This window comes from Pezoporus wallicus, unplaced genomic scaffold, assembly GCF_028554395.1.
Source record: "Pezoporus wallicus isolate ANWC-B61680 ecotype Strahan unplaced genomic scaffold, APGP_CSIRO_Pwel_v1 contig_14831, whole genome shotgun sequence".
In the NCBI taxonomy this organism is placed as follows: domain Eukaryota; kingdom Metazoa; phylum Chordata; class Aves; order Psittaciformes; family Psittacidae; genus Pezoporus; species Pezoporus wallicus.
In genome coordinates, this window is record NW_026642428.1 from 612238 (window position 1) to 638673 (window position 26436).

At 40.6% G+C, this 26436-nt stretch overlaps 1 protein-coding gene across 2 annotated transcripts in view; it reads left to right on the plus strand.

Moving 5' to 3' along the window:
- The window catches only part of MAP2K5 (mitogen-activated protein kinase kinase 5), a 120858-nt gene that overhangs the window by 19608 nt on the left and 74814 nt on the right, over window positions 1–26436 (plus strand). For both annotated transcript variants that reach the window (XM_057430546.1, XM_057430545.1), the window contains exons 6-11: window positions 699–766; window positions 3674–3722; window positions 8662–8726; window positions 21488–21527; window positions 25547–25615; window positions 25711–25792. In XM_057430546.1, the coding sequence (XP_057286529.1) occupies window positions 699–766; window positions 3674–3722; window positions 8662–8726; window positions 21488–21527; window positions 25547–25615; window positions 25711–25792 (373 nt within the window). The remainder of the gene's footprint in view (window positions 1–698; window positions 767–3673; window positions 3723–8661; window positions 8727–21487; window positions 21528–25546; window positions 25616–25710; window positions 25793–26436) is intronic.

Consider the following 26436-nt stretch of genomic DNA (forward strand, 5'->3'; position numbering starts at 1 on the left):
TTTGTAATGCTGTGTTCCACTTATTGAAATGTCAAATAAAACTGCACTTTCTTCAGCTCTGACAAGCAGATTTTTTTTTTCCCCTTTAATTTTTTTGTTGGTGAGGGTGGGGAAGGATTCATCTGCTGAGTGTTGGCTGCAGGAGCTGTGTGTACAGTTTTATTAAGAACGGAATTGCCTTTCTTGTTGTTTTTAACCTCTGCTAATAAGTGCTTAAATTTTAATGCTCAGTTTATCAACTAACGTCTGCCTCTACTTCAAAGCATTAAAAAAAACCCAATGTATTAATTTGATTTCAGTCATTTATCTAAGTGTGGAAAGCACAGCAATGAAATTCTTTTAGGTGGTTTGATTCATTCAGGTATGCTTATTGCTGCTGTAATCGTACCCATTTTGAAATGCAGAAGACTACAGGTATATGAACTGATTGTTCAGGTTTTAAATGAGAAGAAACGGTGGGCATATCCCTTTTTCTGTATTATTTAACTAAGCCTTTAGGATGTAAAGACTATATAGTGTGGTCCAAGAATTCTATAGCCTGCTAACCTACATAGAGGCAAGTCCTCAACCACCAGCAAGCCTAGCAACAAGCTAATTAACCTTCAGAGTGAAATGAGAAATTCATGGCAAATTACAGGTTAATTAGAATAGTGTCCTCTGAACACAACTGACTGATCAAGATCTTTCCCTGCCTGCAGGTAAATACTCGAGCAGGGGCTGCTAATAATAGCAGCTCGGCCGTCTCGGATTCCCTTCCAAGCAATAGGTAAGAGTCAAGAACGGGAGCATATTGTTTGTTTTCTTTGCTTTTATTAAAACAAAATGGAGCCTTGTGTGCAGAGGTACCAACAGTAAGCTTGATGTTGAATAACTTTTTCAATATGACTACCGGGCACGCAGGAGTGGAGTGGGGAAGGTGAAATTACCTTGATTCATGGATCTTGTTAGACTTGAACTGCTGGTTCTTCACAAGTATTTTCTGCTGAAGGAAATAAGTCTTTGCTGAGTGTTTCAGGTGGCTTTGTCCTTTATAAAGCATTGAAATACTGTTTGTGGGTGAGCTGATTTGGTTTACTTGATCTAATTGTCACAGTCTGTGGCAAGGTCTGGGCGTTCAGGTCTGTGTTACTTACCTCACTCTAGGATTCTTTGATTTAAAATTTTATATCAAATTCAGTAGGTTTTGTGTGGGCTAAGGTATTTGAAAAACCTGAGCAGCTTAAGTGCCCTGTTTCATACAGTTTCAGCAGAGTTTGGAAGTCTTATCTCCCTTATCTTTCTTTTTAGATTCCACTTCTAATTTGAAACCCCATATTAAGATCTTAAATTGCAAGGGAACATGTTTTCTTTTTTCCTAGAGATATGCTCTTATTTAAGAACTGGACCATAAATTCCCTGTCACTACATGAGCTGTTGCAGGCAGTCATTGTACTCAATCTGATGTTAAAATAAATAAACAAAACAAAAAAAAACCCTTATATATTCTTACAAAGGAATAAGAAAAGTCTGACTCTGTCTTCTTCATACAAGAGCATATTTGAAAGTGGGATAGAAATCCCTGGAGGTCTCTTTCAGCCTGTGTTATTCTGTTACTCTAATAAGCATATAATATTACATATATCTGTGCATCAGCTCACTGTTCCCTTCTCTCTTAGAGCATTTTGAATAAGGAAATGGGCAGAGATGACCATGACCAGAGACCCATCATACTGCTTTAGACCTGCTCAGGCATTGAGGTGTTGGTAGCCACTATGTCAGACACTACGAAGTGCTGCAGTGGTGGGACAGTCCCACAAACCCCAGCTTCATATGGTGGGAGTGATGTGACATGGTTACCCATTGACAAGGAGGATGCCACCCCGCATGGTTGGCAGCAGTGCTGGTGTAGTCCTGCAATTGGTAGCCCCCTTCAACTACCACTAAGACCAATTTTGATGCTCCCTTCAGTGGCTTTGCAAATTGTAGAGGTAAAAAAAAGAAAGCCAGTACCTTGTATCAATCTCCTCTGGCAAAGTTTGCCCCATCCCTTGGGGAAGATCCTCACCAATACTCTTTAAAGGGTATAAATCGGAATGTCTCTATGAACTGCAGCCCTCCTCCCAATCTGTCACATTGCTGAACTAAATAAAGCCGCTTTCTCTTGCTGTTGTGCTTTTGCTTTCAGTACTTCCTGTACTTTGAGCTTGTTCTTGAAGTGCATTGAAAATGAGGCTTCTAGAAGATTCTTGTCACCTTATTTGGTGGTTAATTGCCATTCCTTTTCCGAAACCTTCTGCACTACGAGTTTGGTTTTTGAAGTAATTGAAAGTCTCTCTTTGTTTCATGTTCACAAATTGTTAGTCATGAAAGATGACAAGATCAACTTATGTTTCCTTGGAAAACTTAATTTTGCTTTAAAGTAGTCGTGGGAACAAGAGGCCTATTAAAGAACAAAGCCACCAAATACGAAATCTGTGTTTTCACTGTTCTTGTTAATAATGATCTGTGATCAAGACACGTGCACATGCCTTTCAAGAATATATTATTTTGTACTTTTTAACTTCAGTGCTAAGAGCAGAATGTCTCTTTGAGATTAAGTTTTGCAGACATATTGCTACCCAGGCAGGTTGTTGTGTTGAACGAACAAGGGACAGAGTTTGTCAGGAAAGGAGGTGAAGCAGTATTTTGCAAGTGAGTGGAAGCAGTTTGAAGCCATTAATAGTTTTACCTATAAACCACAGAGAGCCAATTGTTGCGGTTTGTTAAAGTTCTACTAGAAAAAAATATATGGGTCATTTAAAGTAATGTAAGACCACTGACAGAGGAGTAGTTTCTTTTGAAATAGGGGGACTACAGCAGCAAGTTGACCTGGAATTGAAGATTGAGGTGAGCTCTTAGACAGAAGCTCCTCCCTGTGAGGGTGCTGAGGCACTGGCACAGGGTGCCCAGAGAAGCTGTGGCTGCCCCATCCCTGGCAGTGTTCAAGGCCAGGTTGGACACAGGGGCTTGGAGCAAGCTGCTCCAGTGGAAGGTGTCCCTGCCCATGGCAGGGGTTGGAACTGGATGAGCTTTAAGGTCCCTTCCAACACGAACCATTCTAGGATTCTGTGATATGACTCTGTGGCAATCTGGCCTCACTTCCCTGAATTTAGGCATATCCCTGAGATGCCTAAATCAGGACTTACGCTGCCTATGCACCATGCTCCAGTCTATGGTCAGTTGAGGTGGTGAGGCTGCATCGACAGCATACAACTCTGCTACAGATTTATAGAAATTACTGAGGGATAATGCCTTCAGGAGTTTTAAAACAAGATGGGGCACCTGAAAACTGGGTGTGAACCTGATTTTCATGTTGTTTCTTGAAACTTAAGGGGTGTGAGGGTATATGTTCGGTTTTATTCTTTGAGCTGGCAATAAGTTGTATCTCACAGGGCAGTACAGTCAGGTATCTAAAACAATTTGTAAAGGTGAGAATACATGGAGTTTTTAAACTGTTCATTGCTTTCCGTGTGTGCTGTCTGTAGTTCATGAAGTAACTATACTGACCATCAGTCAGCATTGCTGATGTTAAGCCTGCTCGGAATATGTAACCATGAACTTAACCTGACAGCTTGTGGTTTCTCATGCTTTCACTTCATTTTATAGAGTGAAATGGCACAGTCATTTAAAATAATTGCCTCTCTCTTATTTTCAGCTTAAAAAAGTCTTCTGCAGAGCTGAAGAAAATACTTGCAAATGGCCAGGTAGGTGTATTGAATTGAGCCTGGGCTACATGCATGTCTCGTTACTGCCTCATTCTGCAGTGATTGGCACACCTCAAATAGGTGGAGAGATGCTTACTGCTCATTTAGCTGTAATGTGTTCTTTTAACACAGAACTGGAAGAACCATGAAAACCTTCATGATATGAATGAGTTATGTAGCCTGATTTGCTTTGATTGGCATAGCAATTTGCTTCCCATTTCTCAAAATGTGCTAATCAGATTTAGCTCCAAATAGATTGAAGTACCTCACACATGTTGTGCTGCTGCCACAATTTCAAGGAAGAAAGTTAATCAATTTTGAATAACTAAGTCAACTGCTCACTTCAAATGACCTTTGTGGTTTTTAGGGCAGTTGATACTTAAATATTTAGCAGGTTCTTGCAAGGAACTGCTCGCTACTATTTGCAGTCACCTTATGTTGTGGCTTCTTAAAAAACCTAAAACACAACCTAAAGCAAAACAAACCCCAGAGTTGTGGAAAGTTGTCGTGTTGCTGCTTCTCCTGCTCCAGACATTCAGATTCTGGCACCCAGAAGTAAAAGGTTTAATGTAACGATAGAGAAATGGATGTCCTGGAGAAACATTTCATACCAGTTTTGAGCTGAACGTATGGCCAGGCTTGCGGTAGTATAATGATATTAAATATACACTGGTAAATTAAACTACCTTTAGAAGAACCTTAGATTCTTCAGCAGCACCAACATAAATATGTTTTAATGTTTGTCATAGTGAAAGCCCTTTGATAGCCTTGGAGGCAGCACCTGTCCATTGCGATCAAGCTTGCCTATTAGGCTCTATTGACTGAGACATCTGTGTCACTGCAAATAAAAGACTCTTATTGATTTTCTTAACTGCTGTTCACTTCCCCTCCATGTTTCGAAGGCTGAAATCTTAATTATCTCAGATGCGTATTCAGTGCCTTCACACAATGACCTCTCCAAGCCTCATTGGCATTTCATGAATCAAGTAGTTGTAGTTGAGCGTGTCAAGAAGATAAAGGCTGGTCTTCATGCTTGTCCTTCAGTATCACCTGTAACATTGTGGTCTAATAGATGAGGGTGCCCCTCTAAAATGTGAGCCGAGCAGCCCAGTGCTGCAGCCTTGCCTCTTTGGCACTGAATCCTTTGAATACAGCTTGGAAATGTATTTTAAAGCCTGACGTGCAGACTGAGTTTAATATTCACAGGTGCCTACCAGGTAGATTTGTTAATGTTTCAAAATTATACCTGTGCAGTCTGTTTCTCTGGATAAATTAAAATCCTGTAAATACCAGCAGCATGCTTCTGAACCTTGAAAATCAAGTTGATAATTACTCCAATATTACTAATAGGTTTTGAAGTAGAATTATGGACTGTGAGTAAAAGCTGTCTTTTTGTGATTGAGTCCATAAGCTGAATTTGGCATTTCATTTGTTCTCAGCAATAGAAATGAGTGTTTTCTGTGCCCTGCAATAGATTTACGGATTTCTTTCCTGCATAGTAGAATTGTAGAAAGACATAAAGGAACCAAAGCTCTTACTATGATATTTAAAAACGTTTAAAAAGAAAAAGTAAGTTTTAACCCTACCTTTCAGTCCCCCTGCTCTGGCCGGAGCTGCACTGCTTTCTGTTGAGAGAAGATGCTTTTCGTTATGCTGCATTGTGTTCTGCAGAATTTAGTCACAGCTCCCGAACTGGAGATAGGTTTCTAGTTGTAACTTTAACTTTTTCTCCTTTTGGGGGGTTAAGTCACACTCATCATTACTTAAGTATCGGTTGGGTTATTATTTTGTATTATTTTTTGGCAGTTTCTGCTTTCAGGCATTCATAATGATATTCCTCTAGTAGTTTCCATTTAGGTTTAATAAGGAATTCATATTAATCATTAAAAGAAGGGGACATGATTCTTCAAGATAATCAAATATTGACAAGTTAGAAATAGCTTTCTGCCTAGGTTCATTGATATAGGTGATGTGATATAAATATTTATTTCTTTTCTGTCACTCAGAGTAAATGCCACCAATTGATTCAGCATTGATATAGTGTCAACAGTTCATAAGAAACATTTGACTGGCTTGTGTTTTCCGATTAGTCTCTGCTCTATAAAGTGGGATTTACTAAATCTCTTCAATTGTCTGCTCATAGAGTGTGACTGCTTTCTGAAACCATTATTGCTTCGATTCGTAAAGCAAAGGTATGGCTATAGGACTTTGCTTCTGTCAGGCCTCTCCATATAAAATAAGGATTAATTGAGCATTTTGGTTTTAATGATTTACAAGAGATAGACACTGATTTCTTTCAAAACCAGCAGGTATAAGCAAGGGATGTTTTGTTTGCTGATCCATAATTGAAGTCTCTTTCGCTTTGTCATTAATTCTGTTACTATTAGCATCCAATCAAACTTGGGTTTGCAGGTTTAATATTCCAGCCCTTACTGTTGAGTTCATTGTTATTATGTTATCATTTTATGATTGAGAATCCAGTTTTCCCAGTAAAATAGATAAATCACCACATGTTTTTGGCATCTTTATTTGAGCCAGTAAATCACGCTTTATCTCTCTATCGGTTGCTGGCAGATACTTGCTCCACCCCAGGCTTCCTATTTCACCCCGGGTTTCTGGTTGCTCTTTGTGCATAGAGACAAGAAATGGTGCTGGGCTGGCAGTGGGTGCAAGCAGTGCAAAGGCAGACGATGGAGCTGCTCCTATCACTGTCTTTTAGGGACTGAGGTGAAGAAAATAACTCTTTTTACCAGTTAGCAAAAAGCAGGAGAAAAGAGAATGCATTTTATGTCTCTGGTTCTGCTCAATTTGCTGCTTATAACTTGTGTAACTGCAAAAAAAATCTTCCCCCCTCGCCCCCCCAAGAAGCAAAGGTAAAAGTTCATGGCTTTATGGTTTCATTTAATTTCTCTTAAGAGTTATGTTTAGAAGAACATTGCTGGAAATATAGCAAAAAGATGTTTGTTGTTACCTCAAAGGCTGGAGAATTAAAGTCCTCCAGCTTAGAAGAGCAGAACTCCTTAAACCCAGTGTGTGCTTTGCTTTAAATTAGTGAGTACTGCAGTCTGAGAGAAATGAGTTTTAGGATCCAGGATAGATTCTTCACATACTTTAAAACCTATTCAGGAGTTATTGTTCCTCACGAGGTACCTCTTTTTTTCCTCCTTTTTATTTGCATTTTCTGATCAATGCAATAAGTAAGATAGCTTTCAGGAATAAACTAAATGTTCATTTTCATCCTAAACCTTGATACTTGAATGGGCTATTTCATACCCACTTAAGATTATCTGGCCCCAGGTTTAACTACAAATAGGTGATAATGTAAAGTCAGCTTCTGCTTTGAGGTATTTTGAAGTTTTTCAGATTTTGGAGATTCTACCCTTGCTGGAAGAAATGCAGAGTATTTCCTGTGAGAAACAAGAATGCTATTTATTCACATAGTGAAAGGAAAGAGCACAGATTTTGGAGTTCAGCATTTATGTCTTTAATACATATTATTTAAAATCAAGTAATATTCCATTTTTTGTTCCTAAGACTTGCTGAGTATTGGCTCTTTAGTGCATTTTACCTTGTTATGATCACTTACTTGTTCCAGTTGAAGAAAGCTTCCTCTTCTCTTCACTGACATCATACGAAAGGGGATGCTTAAGCATGGCTTAGTAACTTAAGGGCACATGTCCCCATTGAATTTAAAAGTTGTTTCAGAAGATGGATAAATACAGATAGGCTTATGGTGAGCTGTCACCGTGTGGTACTTGAAATCACTGATTTGAAGCTATTTCAGATGTGCTTACGTGATCTCTAATCACATCAGTGATAGCAGAGCAGACGTATCATTAGGGGGGTTGATGCCTTTTCACACAAAAATGACAGTCTTTAAGCAGCCATGCCAACTCATGTGGAATGTTTAACTTGGTATCCTATAAAATGCAAATGGTTACTAGAAATGAATTAATGCTTCATAGGAAAATCTCTTCTAATATGGGATTTGCCCAATCCTATGCAACTTCAGGCAGCAAGGGGTATCTTTTTGTAACAGAAAATGCATACAGCCCAGAATTCATTCTGATGATACCTTTCTTTTCAAGCATGCATGTGCATTCAAAAATGTCTTCAGTGACCTTTCTTTAATAGGTGGTTTATGTGGGAAATCAGAATAACTGTATTTGTACAGGAAAAGGTTGAACTGTAGTTTTACATTTGAATTGTTCATTCAGCACTACAGTAAGCTTTTATAAAAGCAATATCAGAAAGATCCCAAATTCCAGCATTTGCAATATATGGTGCTTGTATTTGGCTTCCGTTGAAGATCTGAGGATATCTTCATGTCTGGAGAGTTGTCCTGGTGAACAGAAAGATCGAGGCAAGCAATTAATTGTGTATTTCAAGGAAAGTCATCTTTGTTGGATAGCACATCAAGACTGTTTTCCAAAGATTTGCCTTTGTTAAAAGGTGAATAAATGAAGCACTGTGAAGCTTTCAGAGTGCCAGAACTGTCAGTCAATTAGCATCAGTTATGCTGATTCCAGAATAAATCATCAAGTTTTTGAGCCATTCTTAAGATGACAGTTTCCTGGTGGATTGTTTCCATTCACCTCCAACTTTGGCTTTGGTTATGTGCTGTTCTGGAGACCCTTTTCCTATCAGTATCTGTGACCTGACCCTCTTGAGCTATATTATATCATTCCATTTTGACACCTTTTATCAAACTTTAATGAAATGACCCAGGCAAACAAATTGTCATTAAACTTTCCATCACTTTGTCCCTTGGTATCGTCTTTTATAAATTGGACAGCAAATGTTGTATTGATCTTCTCGTTCTTGCAGCTGAACTTGAAATGACCCAGACTGCTTGTTGTTTATGGCCTAGAGTTGCTTTTCCTTGACATTTCCATCCACAGCATGACATCTCTTTTGTTTTTCTTTCTTTCTTGTGGAGATGAATGAACAAGACATACGGTATCGAGACATCCTCGGTCATGGCAATGGAGGCACAGTCTACAAGTGAGTGTTGAATTTCACTTCAAATTGTTGAAAACGGAATTTAAAAGTGCCTTTTTTTATTTTTTGTTACCCTTATATTTGTATTGAGATGTAGGTGGGCAGTGCTGCTGTGAAGAAAAGATTATAAAATACGTTCTTAATAGGAACTTTTTAAGAATCCTCTTTCCATATTTACAAGGTATCTGCTCTTGGGTGCCATGAGGGCTGGTGCATTTTTATTATCTTTTTAATACTTAGCTTTGAATCCCTCCTGGGTAACAAGTTAATGGTTCACAAGTGGAACTTGAAATGTCCTGAAGCATAATGAATTGCCTTCAGTATTTGCAATGCCATTATTCTTGCTGCTTTACCACGCCCTTTGCTAGCCCAGTACTGAGAATGACACCAGTGGGATGTGATGACACCGCTGCTTTGCCTTTCTCTAGCAATTCCAAATTAGTAAATAACCCCTTTTGCTGCTGCAGTGACTTCCCTCCCTCACGAGCAGCTTCACATATAGGCTGATGAATACATTAAATTATAAACTCCCCCAAATTTTGGTAGTGAAGCTTATACCCTGCAGCCAGTATTAATTTTAATATTGTAAAGATTATAATAGCAGAGGTATAGTTTTCTCGACAGGAAAGTCTTTCTCATGCATAGTGCAAAGTTTAAACTACATAATGTAATATCTGATACTTAATAGTCTGCAGTGGTGTATGAAAAATATTCCACTAGGAATTAAGAAATCCATACTTCGTAAGAAAGCCCTGAGGGAGTAATAAAGGTTTCCTCCAGAGAGCTATTTACCATATACAGTAACCCAGCATCCCATTATGATTTTGTTTATACCTTAGACATTTTAACTTTGAGATTAACATTTTTTTTTAGATGTTTTAAAAACCATGGTGCATTTAGTGTAGTTTCTAATTGGCTGCCAACATGGCAAAACGAGTCTCCTTGCGGAAGGTTTAGTGAAAACGGACTTCCAGAACCTTAAAGGAACAAATCCAGTCTTTGAATGGACTCTTCAGAAATCAGGTTAGCCCGGTAGATGGAACATAGTTCAGACATCTCATTGATGTTCTCTTGTAGAAAGGTATTGCTAGACCAAGAAACTTGCAGAAGCAGTATTGTTATCTTACTTACAGTTTAGTAATTGAAATAAAGTGAAATCGAATAATAATGATAGTAATGAAAAGGGACTCTGGTCCCTGTGGAAAGCACTGTTAGGAACAAGGAATGTCCCATGAAGTGAGGGAACCTTTATGTGTCATTGTTACCCAGTTCTGAGTCACTTTCTTTATTAGCCAAAATAAGGAGCTAGCAATGTGAAACCATGAGCAGCGTTAAGAATGGCCATGCCAGGTCATACAAAAGTCTCTCGCCTTCTTTCTGTCTGATAGTGGCCAAAGTCTAAGGAATGTAAACCAAGGCAAGTGAATGTGGACTTTGTTGTTGGGATTGCACTGAAGATCTGCTGAATTTAATGTCTCTCAGCTTGTATCTGCCCTACTCACAAGGAACATTCCATGCTTGCTGTACATGCAGTGACAGAGCGCTGAGAGGTGCAGAAGGTGGTATAAAAATATAAATAAATTATATACAAAATACCTTGGAACAGTCATAGCGTCATGGAATGGTTTGTGTTGGAAGGGACCTTAAAGCTCATCCAGCTCCAACCCCCTGACATGGGCAGGGACACCTTCCACTAGACCAGGTTGCTCCAGCGTGGCCAGCAATCACCCCATTGTAAAAGGCAACCTGTTCTCTTTGCCAAAGGAGCATCTGAGCTGCACAAGCCAAGAAGAAACTGCAAAATGGAATACTTACAGGTAGCTGGATTGCACTAGTCATAGATAGCAGCCCACATATATTTTATTCCAGTAAATCAATGAACATTTGTCAAATAAAATGAATTGCGAGTGTTTGGCTGTTTTCCTCTTGTGGCAGACCATGCTGTTGGCTCGGTGCAGAAGAGCCTGTGTGTAGTGTGTATTATTGATCCAAGCCTAAAGAACGAGCGTGGCTATGTGGTATCTTTTTTTCCCCTTTCTTTCTGGCTCTTTATACTAAGTCATATCCATTATGGCAATGATATATTATCAGCATTGAGCAAACAAGAGAGCGTGTCGCAGGTCGCTGAGCAAAAATCTTGAGCCTCTCTTTCCACGTGAATTAACTACTATTGAAATAGTTTATTGAGATTGAAGTATTGATCACTTTTCATGCTAACCCTGGCTTAAGGAGGGGAGAGGGGGGGTGGTTTTGTTCTCTTTGGAAGACGTTATGTTTAGTTAGAAAATGTATTTCATTTATTTGGGTTCTTTACAGCTGCAGCTGTTTCATTGCTTGGAGAAGAGGTATCTTAGCTTTATTTTTATGACAGTATAATTATACTTTAGAAATACACTTGATTACTGTGTGTAGCAAAATTGTTCCAGTATATTGGCTCGGCCAGTATTGCTATACAAACAACTTTTCAGTCAATTGAGTCTGGTAAAAAATCAATACTTTATAGCAATATTTCCAGTGAGAACTTGCTGAATCTCAATGTTTTCCCTGCTCTAAAGAGAAGGGATTGTGTAGTTGTTTGACTTCCTATTTTCCCTTACCTTTTGATAAGCTGTTTTCTTATTTAAGGCGTGATAACAATTATGGAGTTAGATATGGCAAAGCCAGTTAATTATCCAATTCTGTGAATATTTGGAAACTCTCAGTTGCTGTTATGTCACGGAGATCCGCACCTTTCCAGACAAGAGAGCCCTAAGACTGTTGCACTGGTAGATGTACGAACTTCCAGCTCTTCAACAGGCTTTCTAATTGTTATCAGCTATCTTATAAGGTAGTTATAGAATCTGGTAGGATGGTAACTGTACAGTTAGGGCTGCTTCACAGCAGCAGAATACCTCTGTATAGCATTGCTTCTATTGTATTTACTTAAATTGCTATTTTGGAAGAAATCATTCACTGCTAGGTCCAAAAGACATTGAAATATGATGCAGATGTGCTGCATCTTTTAGCTCCATCACTGACTGCAGAGCTCTAAGAGGCTGTTTTTATGAGGTTGCTTCTCTTCAGTGAAAGAAGGTTAACATTTGGGTTTGTAAGGGTATGTATAGGCTTTGCCAGCTAGTCTCTGGAGTAGCTACGTTAAATTGTTTAGACCCCAAATCCTTAGTTGTATATATTTTGAACCTAAGTACTACAAAGTAGAGGTATTTGTCTCTGGTAGATAATTACTCTGTGAAGTCTCTCTCACATGGCATATGTATAGTATCACTGTTTCCTTCTGCATGTCTGGGATTCTTTCAAAATGTGCATTGTGTATGGCTTGTAGATCTTTGGGTTCTGTTAGAGGAGTTTCCAGCAGCAGAAAGCCATAACCCTCCGTATAGTGAAATAAACATAAAGTCCCAGTGATGCCCTAATTAATTTGTGAAGTTACCAAATGTCTGGGATAGGGAGGGAAGAAAAGGGGGAATCGGTTACCATCTTAGCAAAATGCTGCTAAACCAGACGGCTTCACTTTCACTTGAGTAATTGGGAGAGATGTGGCTGTTGATGATGTCCCGCCCAGCAGAATTGTATAGCAGGGAAATACGGGTAAATGCAGAAGCTTAATTTGTTTGAGCAATTTACTGGAGCAATTCTGCTGTTCAGTTCAGTTGTACATTCCAGCATATGCCCGTTTTCTTATTCTCTATCTCAACCAACCTTGGGGTGCCCCATTAGCACATTAAACATAGTGTATGGCAAGACAGCTGGAAAGTTGCTATCTCCTGCAAGCCAGGCTGCAAATGGCGCCTGCCAGTGTATTGCACATCCTTGCACATCAGCAGGGAAAAGCATTGTCAATTCTGGAGTGGGGAAACAGGAGGAGATTTAGCTGTTTTGGAGAGTAAGGGAAGTGATACGGTGCCTAACAGGGTCTGTGAGAGCTGGAGAGGGGCTTTGGACAAGGGTCTGTAGGAACAGGCCAAGGGGAATGGCTTTAACCTGCCAGAGGGGAGACTGAGATGAGCTCTCAGGCAGAAGCTCTTCCCTGGGAGGGTGCTGAGGCACTGGCACAGGGTGCCCAGAGAAGCTGTGGCTGCCCCATCCCTGGCAGTGCTCAAGGCCAGGTCGGACACAGGGGCTTGGAGCAAGCTGCTCCAGTGGAAGGGGTCCTGCCTGTGGCAGGTTCTCACTACATTTCATACACATTGCTTGTCCCAGTGCTTGATGTCTCTAGTGCTTGATGCAGCTCTGAAGAAAGGAGGTGCAGGCAGGTTCAGTGTTTTGTTTGGTGTTAAAACAAATCTGTGGCCATTTGAAGTCTGAAAATGGCATCTCCCTGCATTCCTGTGGTGCAGTTGAGGCATTTTCCATTGTTTCCCTTCCCAGCCTACATTCGTTTTCCGTTTCTCTTGTTTTGTTTTATTTTTAGTCGCGCTGCAAAGCGTTAGAACAATAATAGCTGGAGTAAGTCAGAAATACTCCCCCAAATTTCTGCATATTATCATTGCAGTTTAAACAAGAGTGACCAGTGATTGCTGTTCACTTGTTTCTTTTGACCCTGGCTATCACTTGCCTGCCTCATAAAATCTGTTATGCACAAAAGTGCATAAAATGAAGATAAAGTACCTCCTTCAAGTCTGACAAAACCCATTCCTTTGCAGAATGGGAGCTGCAGTGAGAGTAAATAAATGAATGGACAGCAATCACAGCCTAGTTGATGAAACTGTTCAATTAAAGCACAGGCATTTACATGGTGTAATTTCCCTAAATTGCCAATGAGCCCCTTTAGACACAACCAGTGTTCAAATTGATTTCAGCATTGATTTTGGCTGAAGCTGATAAATTTCTGCTTGTTAGTTAAAGTAATTTTGCAGAAGACTTTGTAGTGCAGTATTGAAGTGTTCATTTAGCTGATGGTTAAAAGAGGAGTTATTTACAGAGGGTTCTACTGTTGTTCTGAGATGGGACAATTCCCCGGTCATCTTTTTACTTTTAATTTTTAAGCTTCAGTATACAATCAATACGTTATTGAAGCTGATTAAAATGTATCCAGCCAGCTGCCTATGGCTGCTTAATTAGAAACGGGATGATTCTTAAATTAAAGTTGTTCTGTTTGTGTTGCATGCCCATAGCCTGGGAAATGAAGCAAATAGTAACCTTGAAAACTTGAGTTTGCTCTTGTTACCAATGGGTGAGGTGGTGTGGGAGCGTAGGGCAGCTCTCATTGCAGCTTCCCCAGTGTGGGCAAAGAGCATCTGTTTCTTGGTAACAAATAATACTCCATGTAGTAGAGAATTGGTGGAATTTGCCACCAAGCTTATAGGCACTGGCTGTTCCCCAGCATTGAATACTTCTTTGAATCAGGCTTTTGCCCTTAGAAGTGAATGTGAGGTGACAGGGGGCAGAAGAACGTGTATTTATGCAGGAATCCTTTCTTGCCATTGTGCTGCCAGTGGTGTGTTTCAGACTGTCTCCTTAATCTCTGTTTGATGTCTCTGTGAAGAGCAGTGGCTGTAACAGCACCAGCAAGGTTGACATTGATTTTTCCGTGTCTTTTCACCCCAGATACTCAAAATGCTAAAAATGAGCCACTCAGATACCCAGTGACCATCATAAGGCTCAGCCAGCCATACCCGGCTCTCACATACAACCTCCCTCCCGTACGTCACCACAGCTGCTTTAATGGTGATGGCAAGAAGCAATATTAAGAGGAGCAATGCCAGAATTGTTTCTAGCATGTTGCTCATCATGATGTTATCTCACTGCAGTCCAGTAATGGATGGAGCAGTGTAACTAACCTCATGGTGTTTATGCTCTCAGCCTGCTCCTGGGGAAGAGCAAGCTTTCTACTGGAAACTGAACCATGATTAAAAGAAAACAGTCTTTCTGCTATTACAGTAAATACCTAGAAAACGTTTGCTTCTTGGCACAGTTCTGTTTTCTACTGTTGGTCCATATTGAATTACTCAACAGCTCTGTTTGTCCTTAATAGTTGTTATGCTGTGGGCATCATGAGCACATCTCTCGTGAGAAATGGTTTGATAATGCAGAAAATCCAGCTTTAGGTCTTGTTGTGGAGGCATGTGGCATCAAAACGGCCATCATTAGAGGATGTGATGTACTTTTTGGCTCATTCTGTTGCTTCAAGTTTCTTTCTAAAACTCTGATGGGTTTACTTGTCCTGGCTCTGTCAGATAATGCCTGGCTGTGTCAGTCTAAATAGAAGTCTGAGAAAACTGCTCTGCAGTCTTCTGCCCTTTGAGATAGTTTAAAGCCAGCAGCTGAAACACATGACTGTGCCCTGGTCTGGATTGGTCCTGTGGCGGTGAGTGACCTGGTATTGGTGATGGTTGGACCGGGCTTGGAGCAACCTGCTCTAGTGGAAGGTGTCCCTGCCCATTGCAGGAGGTTGGAACTGGATGAGCTTTAAGGTCCCATCCAACCCAAACCATTCCATGATTCTGCGGTGGCACCGTAGCCTCATCAAGCAGTGTCGAGGTGAAGCCTTCTCCATCTTTAGTCCTTTCTGTACAGGTCTCTCTAAGGAATGGGGTCTGAACTGCAATAGGATGGGTACAAGAAGGAAAGACTTGTAATCCAGTTTTGATTGACCCTGGAAGTTTGACTGCAGTGGAGAAGGAAGACTCATGTAAGAGGTAACAGATGGAAGTAGTAGGTTACAGCATGCAAGAGGTGAGGGGTTCATTGTGCTTTGGCTTGGATGGCAAAGCCACCTCTTTCCCACAGCGATGGGTTGAGACATTTTGCTCATTGCCATTTTCCTTATGCAGCTTTTAGTGCCAGTGTTGCTCTTCTGAAAAGTTTCAAATTCAGATGCAAGTATTTTTTTGTGTGTTTTCTCATTCAACAACAAATCATTTTGCAATCAGTACTCAAGCATCTGTAATGGGGCTTTAGATGGAGGGGAGGTTGGTGTAGATTGCTGTTTGAACTAGCACAGACCCCATAAAAGCTCCTTTTTACAACTGCTGTGCACTTTGGATTTCCTGTTTTAACAGCCAGAGAGTCAGGCTAATGTGTTTGTCTATTGCAGAAGGCAACAACTGTCAAAGTGTTTATTTCCTAGAAACAATTTGAATCTGTTTCTTTAAATGACCGTCAGAGTATATGACAATTCTATCATCAGAATGCCAGACTCTGACCAGGAGCATGACAGACAGTGGCAGTACTTGGAGAAAAAGAGGGGAAAATGAACAGTAAACCAAATCTGTGGGTGATTTGCTATGTGGAGTTTGCAGCTGGCACGTCGCTCTGCAATGAATGGCACTTAGAGGATTGTATTCATCTTGCACAACACTGGCGCAGTCATTTTGCTCTAGGTTATTTCTCACAGGGCAGGAAAATGCTCAGTTTGACTTCACTGATGCCCCTACATCTGAAGGTGCTGCTTGCTACAACCAGAGCTTTCTGTGTTAGCTTTTAAACTCGAATAAGAAATGTGGGACTTCTGGGTGTATGTTCATTTCTGCTAGGAAATGCTGAGACTTTTTGCGTGTGTTATTCTATGTGTTGAGTGAGGAGGATATCTGGGGGACAGTTCATCAGTGCAGTGCTATGGGTGAGCTGATACAGACTCAGGGAAATGGGGCAATATTTGTGGTTCTTGTCAAGTGAAATGATGTCTTGATGTTTTAAACAGTTGTGTAACGAATGCATACCAAGGTGTGAAGCAGGAGGAAACGTATCTAGGAGAATGGACCTGAAATATTTACTCTTATTTTTACCTTGTAGCCTCAGGTTGCCACCTTGGGAAATTGAAAGCGGGGCTTTCAGCACAGGGATGGACAAAGCCACAGCTGAGCTCGTGCCCTGCTACGGTCTCACTTCAAGAGGGAGGTTGGATTGGATGGTGTGGTGGTGCAACCACCCTTTCATCTCCTAGAACTGCTGTTAACAGAATGACATGCCAACACTTGAGAGCCAGTAGAGCCACAGCACATCTGAGTTCGTGGCATCAGCCATAAGCTCCTGTGGTGTCTCTGTGAGAGGGGAGTTGTGTCCCTGCGTCCTGCAGTCACACCACTAACGCAACAGTACTGTCAGTACATCATTTTGTCATATTTGCTGACATTGGTTATATTTCTATAACGGGAGGGGACTGAGTCATTGGCATAGCAGACAGGTCATGGCTTTCCCTTGGCAAGGAATATCTTATTGATTAGAAATAGTTTTCGTGGCTATCAGGGGGGAGGAAATAGAAAAATACACCCTGGTGGCCAGCGTGAACAGATGGGAAGACAGATCTTTTGTGTGGTAGCCTGCTGCAGGCTCCTTCAGTGCCTTTCTGCACCAGCATTAGCAGCAGGGTATAATAACTTCAATGAATTTTTGCTTCTAAATAGAGATTGTGTTTACTTGAAGTATCTCAATAGTAAACTCAGATTTTAGTAAGAAGTTATTACATTTGTTAGGAAAAGCAGTTTGAGAAAGCTCAGGGATCTTTGCATGCTCAGTCCATGCTCCTGATGTGACCATCCTGAAGTCACTCGTATGTGAGCAAATGCTTTACAATTAAAAATCAGGAAACAAACTGACAATTGCTGTTTCTCTTGAGTGCTTCTCATGTGAAACCTGAAGTTAGTTCTTTGCTTACCCTAGGAGGAATTCTACTGCAATCACAGCAAGCAGTGCAGCTCCCCACTGTGCTCTTAGGTAAAATTCCTCACAGGGAGAATATAAAATTGTTAAGTCTTAGCAAGTTGAAAGAGGGAGAATGTTTTTGTTTGACATCTAAGCTGTTTATTAAGCAGTTTGTGCATGTTCTGTTTGCTTGGGTTGGTTTGTTTTACTTCTGAAGTGATCAGAAACTCACCATATTCAGTGTCTGGAATTGCTAGCATTAAATATTGGGATGGGTTGTGGTTTATTCCGTAAAGAGGTTTGAGGCAAAGCATCTTACATTTCTGCTCTGGTTTTCTTTGCAGCGGAGCTCAGGGAGAACAAAGCAGGCAATATAAAATTCACTTACCTTTTTCTGCCTTTTCTTTTTTGAAACAGAAACCAGCTGCTCTGCTGCTTTCACTGTTTAATTTGCTTTCCTTTAGAAACACATCTTATATACAGTGCGGGGAGGGGGAGAGATGCCGAGGAGCTGGCAGTTCCCCCAAAGCCCTATTCTAGTTTTCCATGATACTGATTTCTGGAACACAAGGGTTTGCACACGCCGTACTCCACAGTCCATCACAAGTTTTTCTGGCTTAGCTGGAGGGCTTTGTTCAAGCAAAGCACATGCTTGCTCCCACCCTGCCTTTCTCATTCCCTAAAATAACCCAGCTCTTGCCACGGAGCTGGGCAAGCTGCCTTTGCAGCGCTCCCTCAGGGGCCCTCTCCATTTTCAGAGCAGAAGAGACAAAGTTCTGCTAAAGGACTTGGCTCATATCGGTCCCTTCAGGGCTTTAAATATCTGGGGATATGGTTAATAGTCAAGGTTAATAAAATATTTGACACAACTGTGCCAGTCTTGCTTAGGAGCTGTTCCTTGTAATGGATGGAGGGGGCTCAGAATAACGAACTCTCGTGGGAATGGGCAGGATTTGAATTTCTTTTCCCCAGTGGGAAGGTTTCAGAGTATGTGATGGTTGAAGTCTGCCATCCTCTCATACAGTGTGTGGAGGCTTTAAACCAACCCCTCAGCGTTACATGCTCTGTATGCGCACTAGGAGAACTTCCCGAAGGAGATGTTGGCCCCTTCCTCCATCCCACATTAGCACAGTGTACCAGGGCAGGGGGGAAGGAAGATCCCCCAAAACTCGCTTTTTCCCCATCTCCCAGATTTCTTGGTCAGTTTTTTCCCCCTCTTTGAGCTCTTGCAACGCCTTCTCCCTTTCTCGCTGGAATGTGTTTTATTCCTGAGGAGGACTTGCTGCTTTCCTTCCTCCATCCTCCCTGCAGATTTCTTTCTCATTTTGTGCAACCTCTAAACATTTTGTTGGGTGAGTTACTACTCGGAGTTATTAAACCTTGGTTTTAATTAAACAGCAGTCCCTTATCTAGAGAGGGAAGGGGAAATGCATGTCAGAACCTGCTTCCTGCACTTGGCAAAGTGCAGCAGCGTTTCAATGATAACTTTTTAAGTAGTTGACTCTGGCATCGAGTGTTCGAAAGTACTTTTTAAGCTTCTGGTTGCAGAAGCTGTCTCTGATGTGGTGCAGTTTCTCCTTCACAGTATATGATTTATAGCCACAGATCTAATAATCTGATAGAGCTTTTGCTGTTTTTATGCAGTGGGTCAAAAGCAAACTCCAACAAAAAAAGAGGGGAAGAATGAACTTGTTTTCCCAGAGCCGGTTCATGCAAGGAACAAAATGTCAGAACAGTGTTTTCCTTGAATAGTTTGCATTTCCATGAGTTTAATTCCTGCTCTTTACATTTGTCTTCAAGTAGTTCAGCAGCTGTTTAGCAACTGTTTTCCCTCCTCTTTAACATCCACTTGTCTTTATGGTTAGGCACTGCTCAAATGCATTCCTAGCAAGAGAAGTTGGAACCGTTTATTAGGTGACACCACTTGCCTACCATCCTGGAAGAATTTTAAGCCTGTGTTCACTGAAATGTGCAATGAGCTTTGCTGAGGAACCTTTTGCATTTTACTGCTTTGCTTCATCCGGTGATCTGGTTCTACAGTGACGAGTTTGTTTGATTCCTTCTGAAGGTGTCACTGGGGTCTGGGAGAGGTGACACTTGGGATGAGACTTCACGTTACTTTATGAATATTAGTTTAATCTCCTCATAGATACCCACAGACTAACTCATGGTTGCAGTATGCAGAGCACGTAGGTTCTTCATGCTGCAAATATTCTGTGGGATTATTTCAGTGCATCCTTCTGAACCTACGTAAAGGTACTAAGTCTTCAGGCCTTCACTGTGCTGATTGTAACCAAAATGATCAATTCCAACTTTGAATTGTATGTAATATCTAACAAAAGTTTTCCCTACACGCTCATTGGAACGGGTAATTACTGTAGCAACTACAGACTAATTTGAAGTGTTAGCTGTTAATTAAAGCACTACAGAGGTGTACAGTTGTCTTTTGGTGTAACCAAAGCTCCTATTCAAACTTCATTAATCACTTTACAGTTATTGTGTTGGGAAAGGTCAGGACAACTGAGATGCCGATCAGCCTGGAGTAAACAAATTCCGTTCCTCCCAGGTAGCATGGCATTTGCAGAGCCACTGGTCATGCTGCACCCATGGGCATGGCATTTCCTTTGTGATCCAATGCTCAGCCATAATTAAATGTTAAATGGGTCCTGTCAGTGCTCTGTAAACCAAACCAGGTATCTGCCCTCTGCTGGAAATTGAACCCAAACTTCCACGGATGAATTAGCGTGCATCATAATTAAATAATCAAGTCTTCCCTTTTAATTCACTTGGAAACAGGAGATCTCTCTTATGGAAAAAAGATCAGCTTTCTTGACAGGCTAATTAAGTTGCCAAACTGTCCGGCACAGTACATCGGCAGCTAACAGACGCTGAGCATGCTATCTCAACCTGTTCACTTGCTTGTCATTGCTGTTCATCTTAAGTCCATAATGTTTTGCCACTGTTGATTCATCCCTAGTTACAGCAAAGTTCATTTACTCCGTGGGATTCATGGATTATGCACTCAGCCACCAGTCTGTCAGAGCGCTGTCTTTGCTTCCTGCCTGTTGTTACGATATTAAATAACACTGAGTTTTGGTGTTTGCTCCTACAGGCTGATGCCACTTGGCCACATAAATGTTTATCCTTCAGTTAGTAAATTAAAGTGAAGTTTTTAGAAACTTCCAAACCATTAATAAATGATATGAACACTCAGGGTTATAAATAGGATTAAACAACAGTCCTGCCCTCTGCTATGTATGATTTTGCATGCAATAGGCCAGCTTCCTTCTTCAGTAATAATTGCTAGAGGTATGTAGTGGTAAAACATTATAATTCTTTGAAGTTAGTGCCACATATATGACATTACTCTGCATAGAGTCATAAATCAGGATGAGACAATAAAACTAGTGAAGAGGAAAACCTTTAATGGTTTTGTTTTTATGCAGAATTCCATCAGATTTTTAGTAGACACTTTTTTTTCCACCTCCTTTTTATTTTCTTAGGAATTCGTGGTCAGGAATGCAGAAGTCAGTGTTAAATAGCCAATTTCTTTAGAAATTAAGACAAATGATTTGGAATATTGTGGGAAATGATTCTGGGTCCATGTGAGTGTTAACAATAATGCTTTCTAACCTTGTATGTGTACACATGTGCTAATCTTAAATACAAATGCAGAAAGGTCATTTCACTCAGGTTTTCTGCGGGTCCTTAGGTTGTGGTAAAGAATCAGCCATTACCTCTTTTACTGCACTTTAATTGATAGAACTGTGGATCTCACTGTCCTACCACTAAAAATATCCATAGGGCTGCAAACTGGTGTGGTAAACCTTCTTTTATGTGAATAAAGGGTATTTATTGATTTTATTTCATTGAAAGAAAATGTGAAAATGGATAAATTCATACCCATAAGATTACTATTCCGCTGCCTGAAAGTCTTCAATGTGCAGATTTTATATAAGACATGCAGATGTAAAAACCTGCTAAATGGTTTCATTGTAAATATAGTCTTTTGATCAATTGTTTTCATCAGTCTTCCTTTAGAAATGCTCTCTGAGATTGGTTTAATGTAAAACAGATTAGCTCCAAGTCATTTTTCTATGAAATTAGTGGATACAAGCTGCACACATGTATAGAGGTAATTTTATGTGATCTCAACTTACTTAATTTTTTCCCTCATGCAGGGCATATCATGTCCCTAGTGGAAAAATACTAGCAGTAAAGGTAAGATATTACAGTAATTTTCTTTCTCTCTTTCTTTCTCTCCATTCTTTCTTGACCTTGATTTCCTTCCCCTCCCTCTGATTCTTAGATCTCATTTGGGTTTATCACATTAATCCACATTGTTTCGCAGGAAAGCTCTACATTAGGCAGAAGCTCTTTGCTGTGAGGGTGCTGAGGCGCTGGCACAGGGTGCCCAGAGAAGCTGTGGCTGCCCCATCCCTGGCAGTGTTCAAGGCCAGGTTGGACACAGGGGCTTGGAGAAAGCTGCTCTAGTGGAAGGTGTCCCTGCCCGTGGCAGGGGTTGGAACTGAATGAGCTTTAAGGTCCCTTCCAACCCAAACCATTCTATGATACCTAAATCTGTCACGAGCAGTAAGACAGGAATTGTGTAATAGGCACAGAAGTATGGAAAACTTAAGTATAAAATAATAACTTTATTGTTTTATTACAACTTGCAGTATGGCACTAAAAACGCTCTTGCCCTAGATGCCTGGGTTGTGTATGGATGCTGTTTTATCCTGGTTCTTGCTCCTAATGTAATCTTCAGGCTCGACAGAGAGCATCCTCCGTGGCAGCTGTGTTTGGTGCCAGCATTGCTGCTCTCCAGCCCTGGCCCTGTGCTGCTGGGGAGCTGTGGGTGCTCCCAGAAGTTGCCTGGAGAGGAGGTGGAGCACAAGGAAATTCACACAGGCAGGAGGGAAATAAGTTCACCCTTTGCAAGGTTAATTGAAATCATCTCCCTGTGGCAAAAAGCGTGTTCCCCAGCAATTTCACCTCGTTTCCCTTAAGAGTCCATGGGTTTGGTTAGTCCTGGTGGGTAAATAGGATCCTGAAGATCTGGGGGACTGGGTTCTCTTGTAGTTATTACTCATGGTGGTCCTGTCAGTCTCAATTGTATTTTTTAGTGTGATTTCAGACGAGATATTACATCAACCTGTGTGTGTTATCATAGTGTAAAATAACCTGCTCACAGGCTGGAGGTCAGGAAGCCTGCAATGACAGCGATCATGCTGGCTTGCTCTATTAAGAAAATGACTTAACACATCCATGGCCAGGCATACCCAGCAATAAAGAGCGGCTGGGAGGATGGTAATGCCAGTGTCTTGACCTGATCATCACACGGATCAAGTGTTTTGACAGAGGATTACCACACTAATAGAAACAGCACTGGATGGATCTGTGAAAGTAAAGTTCTGTGTTTTGGGGGCTTTTTCTGATAATAAACCACAGATTTGGTAGGACAAGAAAACATTTGGAAAACCTGTTGATTAAAATGCTTTCACATGGTAGAGAATCTTGTAAATATATTGAATAGGAAAACAAACCACTGCTACATACGCTATAGATGAAACCAATGTCATTTTGTATGAACTTTGCAGCTAGGTATTGTGCAGAGGGTTGAATAGATTATTCACAGGTAACTTTTTTTCAATTAGAGGGGAAAATCTGAATGAAAACTGTGAGTGTACACTGGCTGGTTGCCATTCTTCAACTGCTTTTAGTTTCTCCTGCTCTTAAGCTAGCATTTAAATGGACCATTTGATTAATCATTTTTATAGCAGCTATAATACTCCCAAATTTCCTTTGAGTTGTACATACTGTAAAAGACAATTATGTCGCCACAGATTAAATAAGTGAATTAAAACAGAATAGCAGCTTAATTTGACCTGTGATTTTGCTCTCGTTCCCTGTAGTGGAACGTATGCCACTCCAGCAAATAGATGAAGTCATCCATGACAGCTTGTGATGAATTGCCGTATTTATACTGTATATTTTAATAGCCTCACACTAATTTAAATTGAGCACAGAGTAAATTATAATTCAGTCACTTGACTGCTTGTATTTAACTTGACAACTCATCCTTATTTGTCCTGGAGCAGAGGAAATATGTTCAGGTATTCCTCTTTTAAAAATTAACCCTTTTCACTTGGAACGTTGGGTATGTGGAGTTAATGTAAGTTCTAAGTGTGCCAAGTGGCTTCAAAAGCGCTGTATTTTAGGCAGGAACTTAAGAAAGATATGCAGGAATGCTTGCAGCCCTTCCTGAATCCCAGAGGACCACCACACCATTTAAATTAAAAATCATAGAATCACAGAATGGTTTGTATTGAAGAGACCTTAAAGCTCATCCAGCTCCAACCCCTGCCACGGGCAGGGACCCCTTCCACTGGAGCAGCTTGCTCCAAGCCCCTGTGTCCAACCTGGCCTTGAACACTGCCAGGGATGGGGCAGCCACAGCTTCTCTGGGCACCCTGTGCCAGCGCCTCAGCACCCTCCCAGGGAAGAGCTTCTGCCTAAGAGCTCATCTCAGTCTCCCCTCGGGCAGGTTAAAGCCATTCCCCTTGGCCTGTCCCTACAGGCCCTTATCAAAAGCCATACATGCTTCCCATACTGTTGTAGTGCATTTCCATACATGCCCTACCCAGTAGTATCCTCAACACTTGTTAGTAGGGTAGCTCTGCCTTTCTAGGTTATCCCACTATTAGAATGCAGGGTCTGTATGTAATTATAGTTAATGCAAATCAGCCAGAGACCTTTCTTCATGCCAGGTCGTTGTTGATTGGATGTCAGTGATGTATTTGACGCTGATCATGCTAACTAGTCCTTGTTCAGATCGGTGAAGCCTTCCCAGGGAACAGGCAGGGAAGTTTCTCACTGTGAGTAGTATTTAGTGAGATAAAATGCTGATTTTATATCATTGACAAGATTAAATTCTGTTAATATTCAGTGGGTGAAACTGATGGTATCCCAGCAAATTATTGTAAGTTTTTCAGGCTGGAAAAATGTAAGTGAATATTGTTGGCAAATGATTATTGATCTAGACAAGTGTGTTAAACGTTTCTTGGCAGCCCTGTATTACACTTACAATTTAGTTTAGTGACAGCTTTTATAAATAACCCTAAAGCAAAGTCTTGATAGGCGCAGGTTATCGGTTTTTCTTTTAGACTGATTTTGATACTGTAAAATCTGTGCGTTTGGAAATGGCCTCTGTATTTTGTTGTATCAGCAGTAAATGCAGCCTGTTATATCTGTTCTGCTAATTCTGCAAATTGACTACATTTTGTTCCCCTTTAGCTTCAAGTATCAAACTGTGAAATATCGTGGTGGCTAAATGCATTTAGAATCTATTTTGGTTTATATACTAGTACTTAATAATTGAATGTGGAAGTCTTCAAATAATCATGGCAAAGAATTGCATATTAAAGTTCACTTTCAATGCTGGTTCTGCCAGAACCAGCATCCTTATTAAGAGAGTCTGTCTTGAAAATCCTGCAGACTTGCATCTCCACCTTCACTGCAGCACTTGGTGCTTCACTCCTGGGTAGCAGCCTGGCTCAGAAGGATGGAAAACAAGGGTTTGGGTGGAGGAAGCAGTAATAAGCATGAGAATGAGCTGCTGAGTGCTCCAAGTCACAGGGTGTGTAGTTGTTTTGAGGAATGCTTTGGTGATACTTATCTAAGCATCTGTATCATCTGCATTTTTTCTGTGTGTTTAACAGTTTTCCATGTTCCATACAATGTTAGGAATTCAGATAAAAACGGGATAAATATTAAACTGAAACTATAAAGGTCATGGTAAGAGACACTCCTTCAAGGCACCAATGAGACATTCAGGGGTGCTTCCAGTACTATGTGTATTCAGCCCTTAGAATTAACTTCAGCACTTTGGGACCTGTAGATCTACCACTCCTGCTCTTCACGTTACGTCTGCGGCTTGTGTTCAAGCCAAACTCATCTCATGGTTGAATGGTTAAACCACAAACCTGATGATATTTCATGGATAAAATTGTCTGTATAGCTTAGTTTGCTTGTAACTGACTTTTAAGAGTAAATAAATCTGTCCTTTCATTTCCATTTCCTTCCTTTGCTCATCGCTATATTAAAATAGTCTTTCCATCTATTCCTGCCTTTCTTTTCATCACATAAAGATTACTAATACTCAGATGTTCAGGTTTTTATTTTGAATCGTTCACTTTTTGTGTCAACTGTGATCATGTATCTCTTGTGTTGTATTTTAGGTCATACCCTTAGATATAACACTGGAACTCCAGAAGCAGATAATGTCAGAGTTAGAAATTCTTTACAAGGTATATAAATTTTCTCATTTTCAGTATTCTTCCTTATAATCTTCTTACAACAAATTTTAAACCAGGCTTCTCTCTTTTTCCCTTTCTTTTCCCAGTGTGACTCATCGTATATCATAGGATTTTACGGTGCTTTTTTTGTAGAAAACAGGATTTCCCTGTGCACAGAGTTCATGGACGGTGAGTTGTGCATTCAGTGTGCTTTTGGTTGCTAAGTCTGTTAATGGGAAAACCATATCAAGATGTGCTTTTCCAGAACAGAGCAAAATGCAGTGGTATGACTGTATTAATAATTTCACAGGTAGTTTATAGACAGAATAGGTTGGTATTGGGCTTATGTTACATTCTCCATGGGCTGCTGTGTTTTCTTGAGTGTAACTTCCCTACTTTTATTGAAAATGTAAATAGAACAGAAATAAATGCTGGCTTAATTTGTGGGTTGATATTTGAGTGTTCCATACAATCTGTCCTCGCTGACAAAACAGCTGTTCCTCACTTTTCCTGTTTTGATAGCCAAACCAGATTTTCTTTTAAAGAAATCTATTAACCCAATGTCCTGTGTGTTTTCAATGGAAATCGTCTCTTAATTGCAAGACAAGGAATGATTTTCTAACACAGCTGTTTAGCAGCATGGCACTGAGCTCCTTTTGGAGTGTACTCCTGTTTCTCTCAATGTGAGTCTTCAGACCAAGAGTATCCCCTTCCCCACCATCTGATGCTACGGTCATTGTGGAGATGTATTAGTGCTTTGCTTTGAAATCTTCGTGCTGTGTGGAATTCTTGGGGAAAAGGCAGGGAAAGCATTGTGATTGCAGCAATTTATA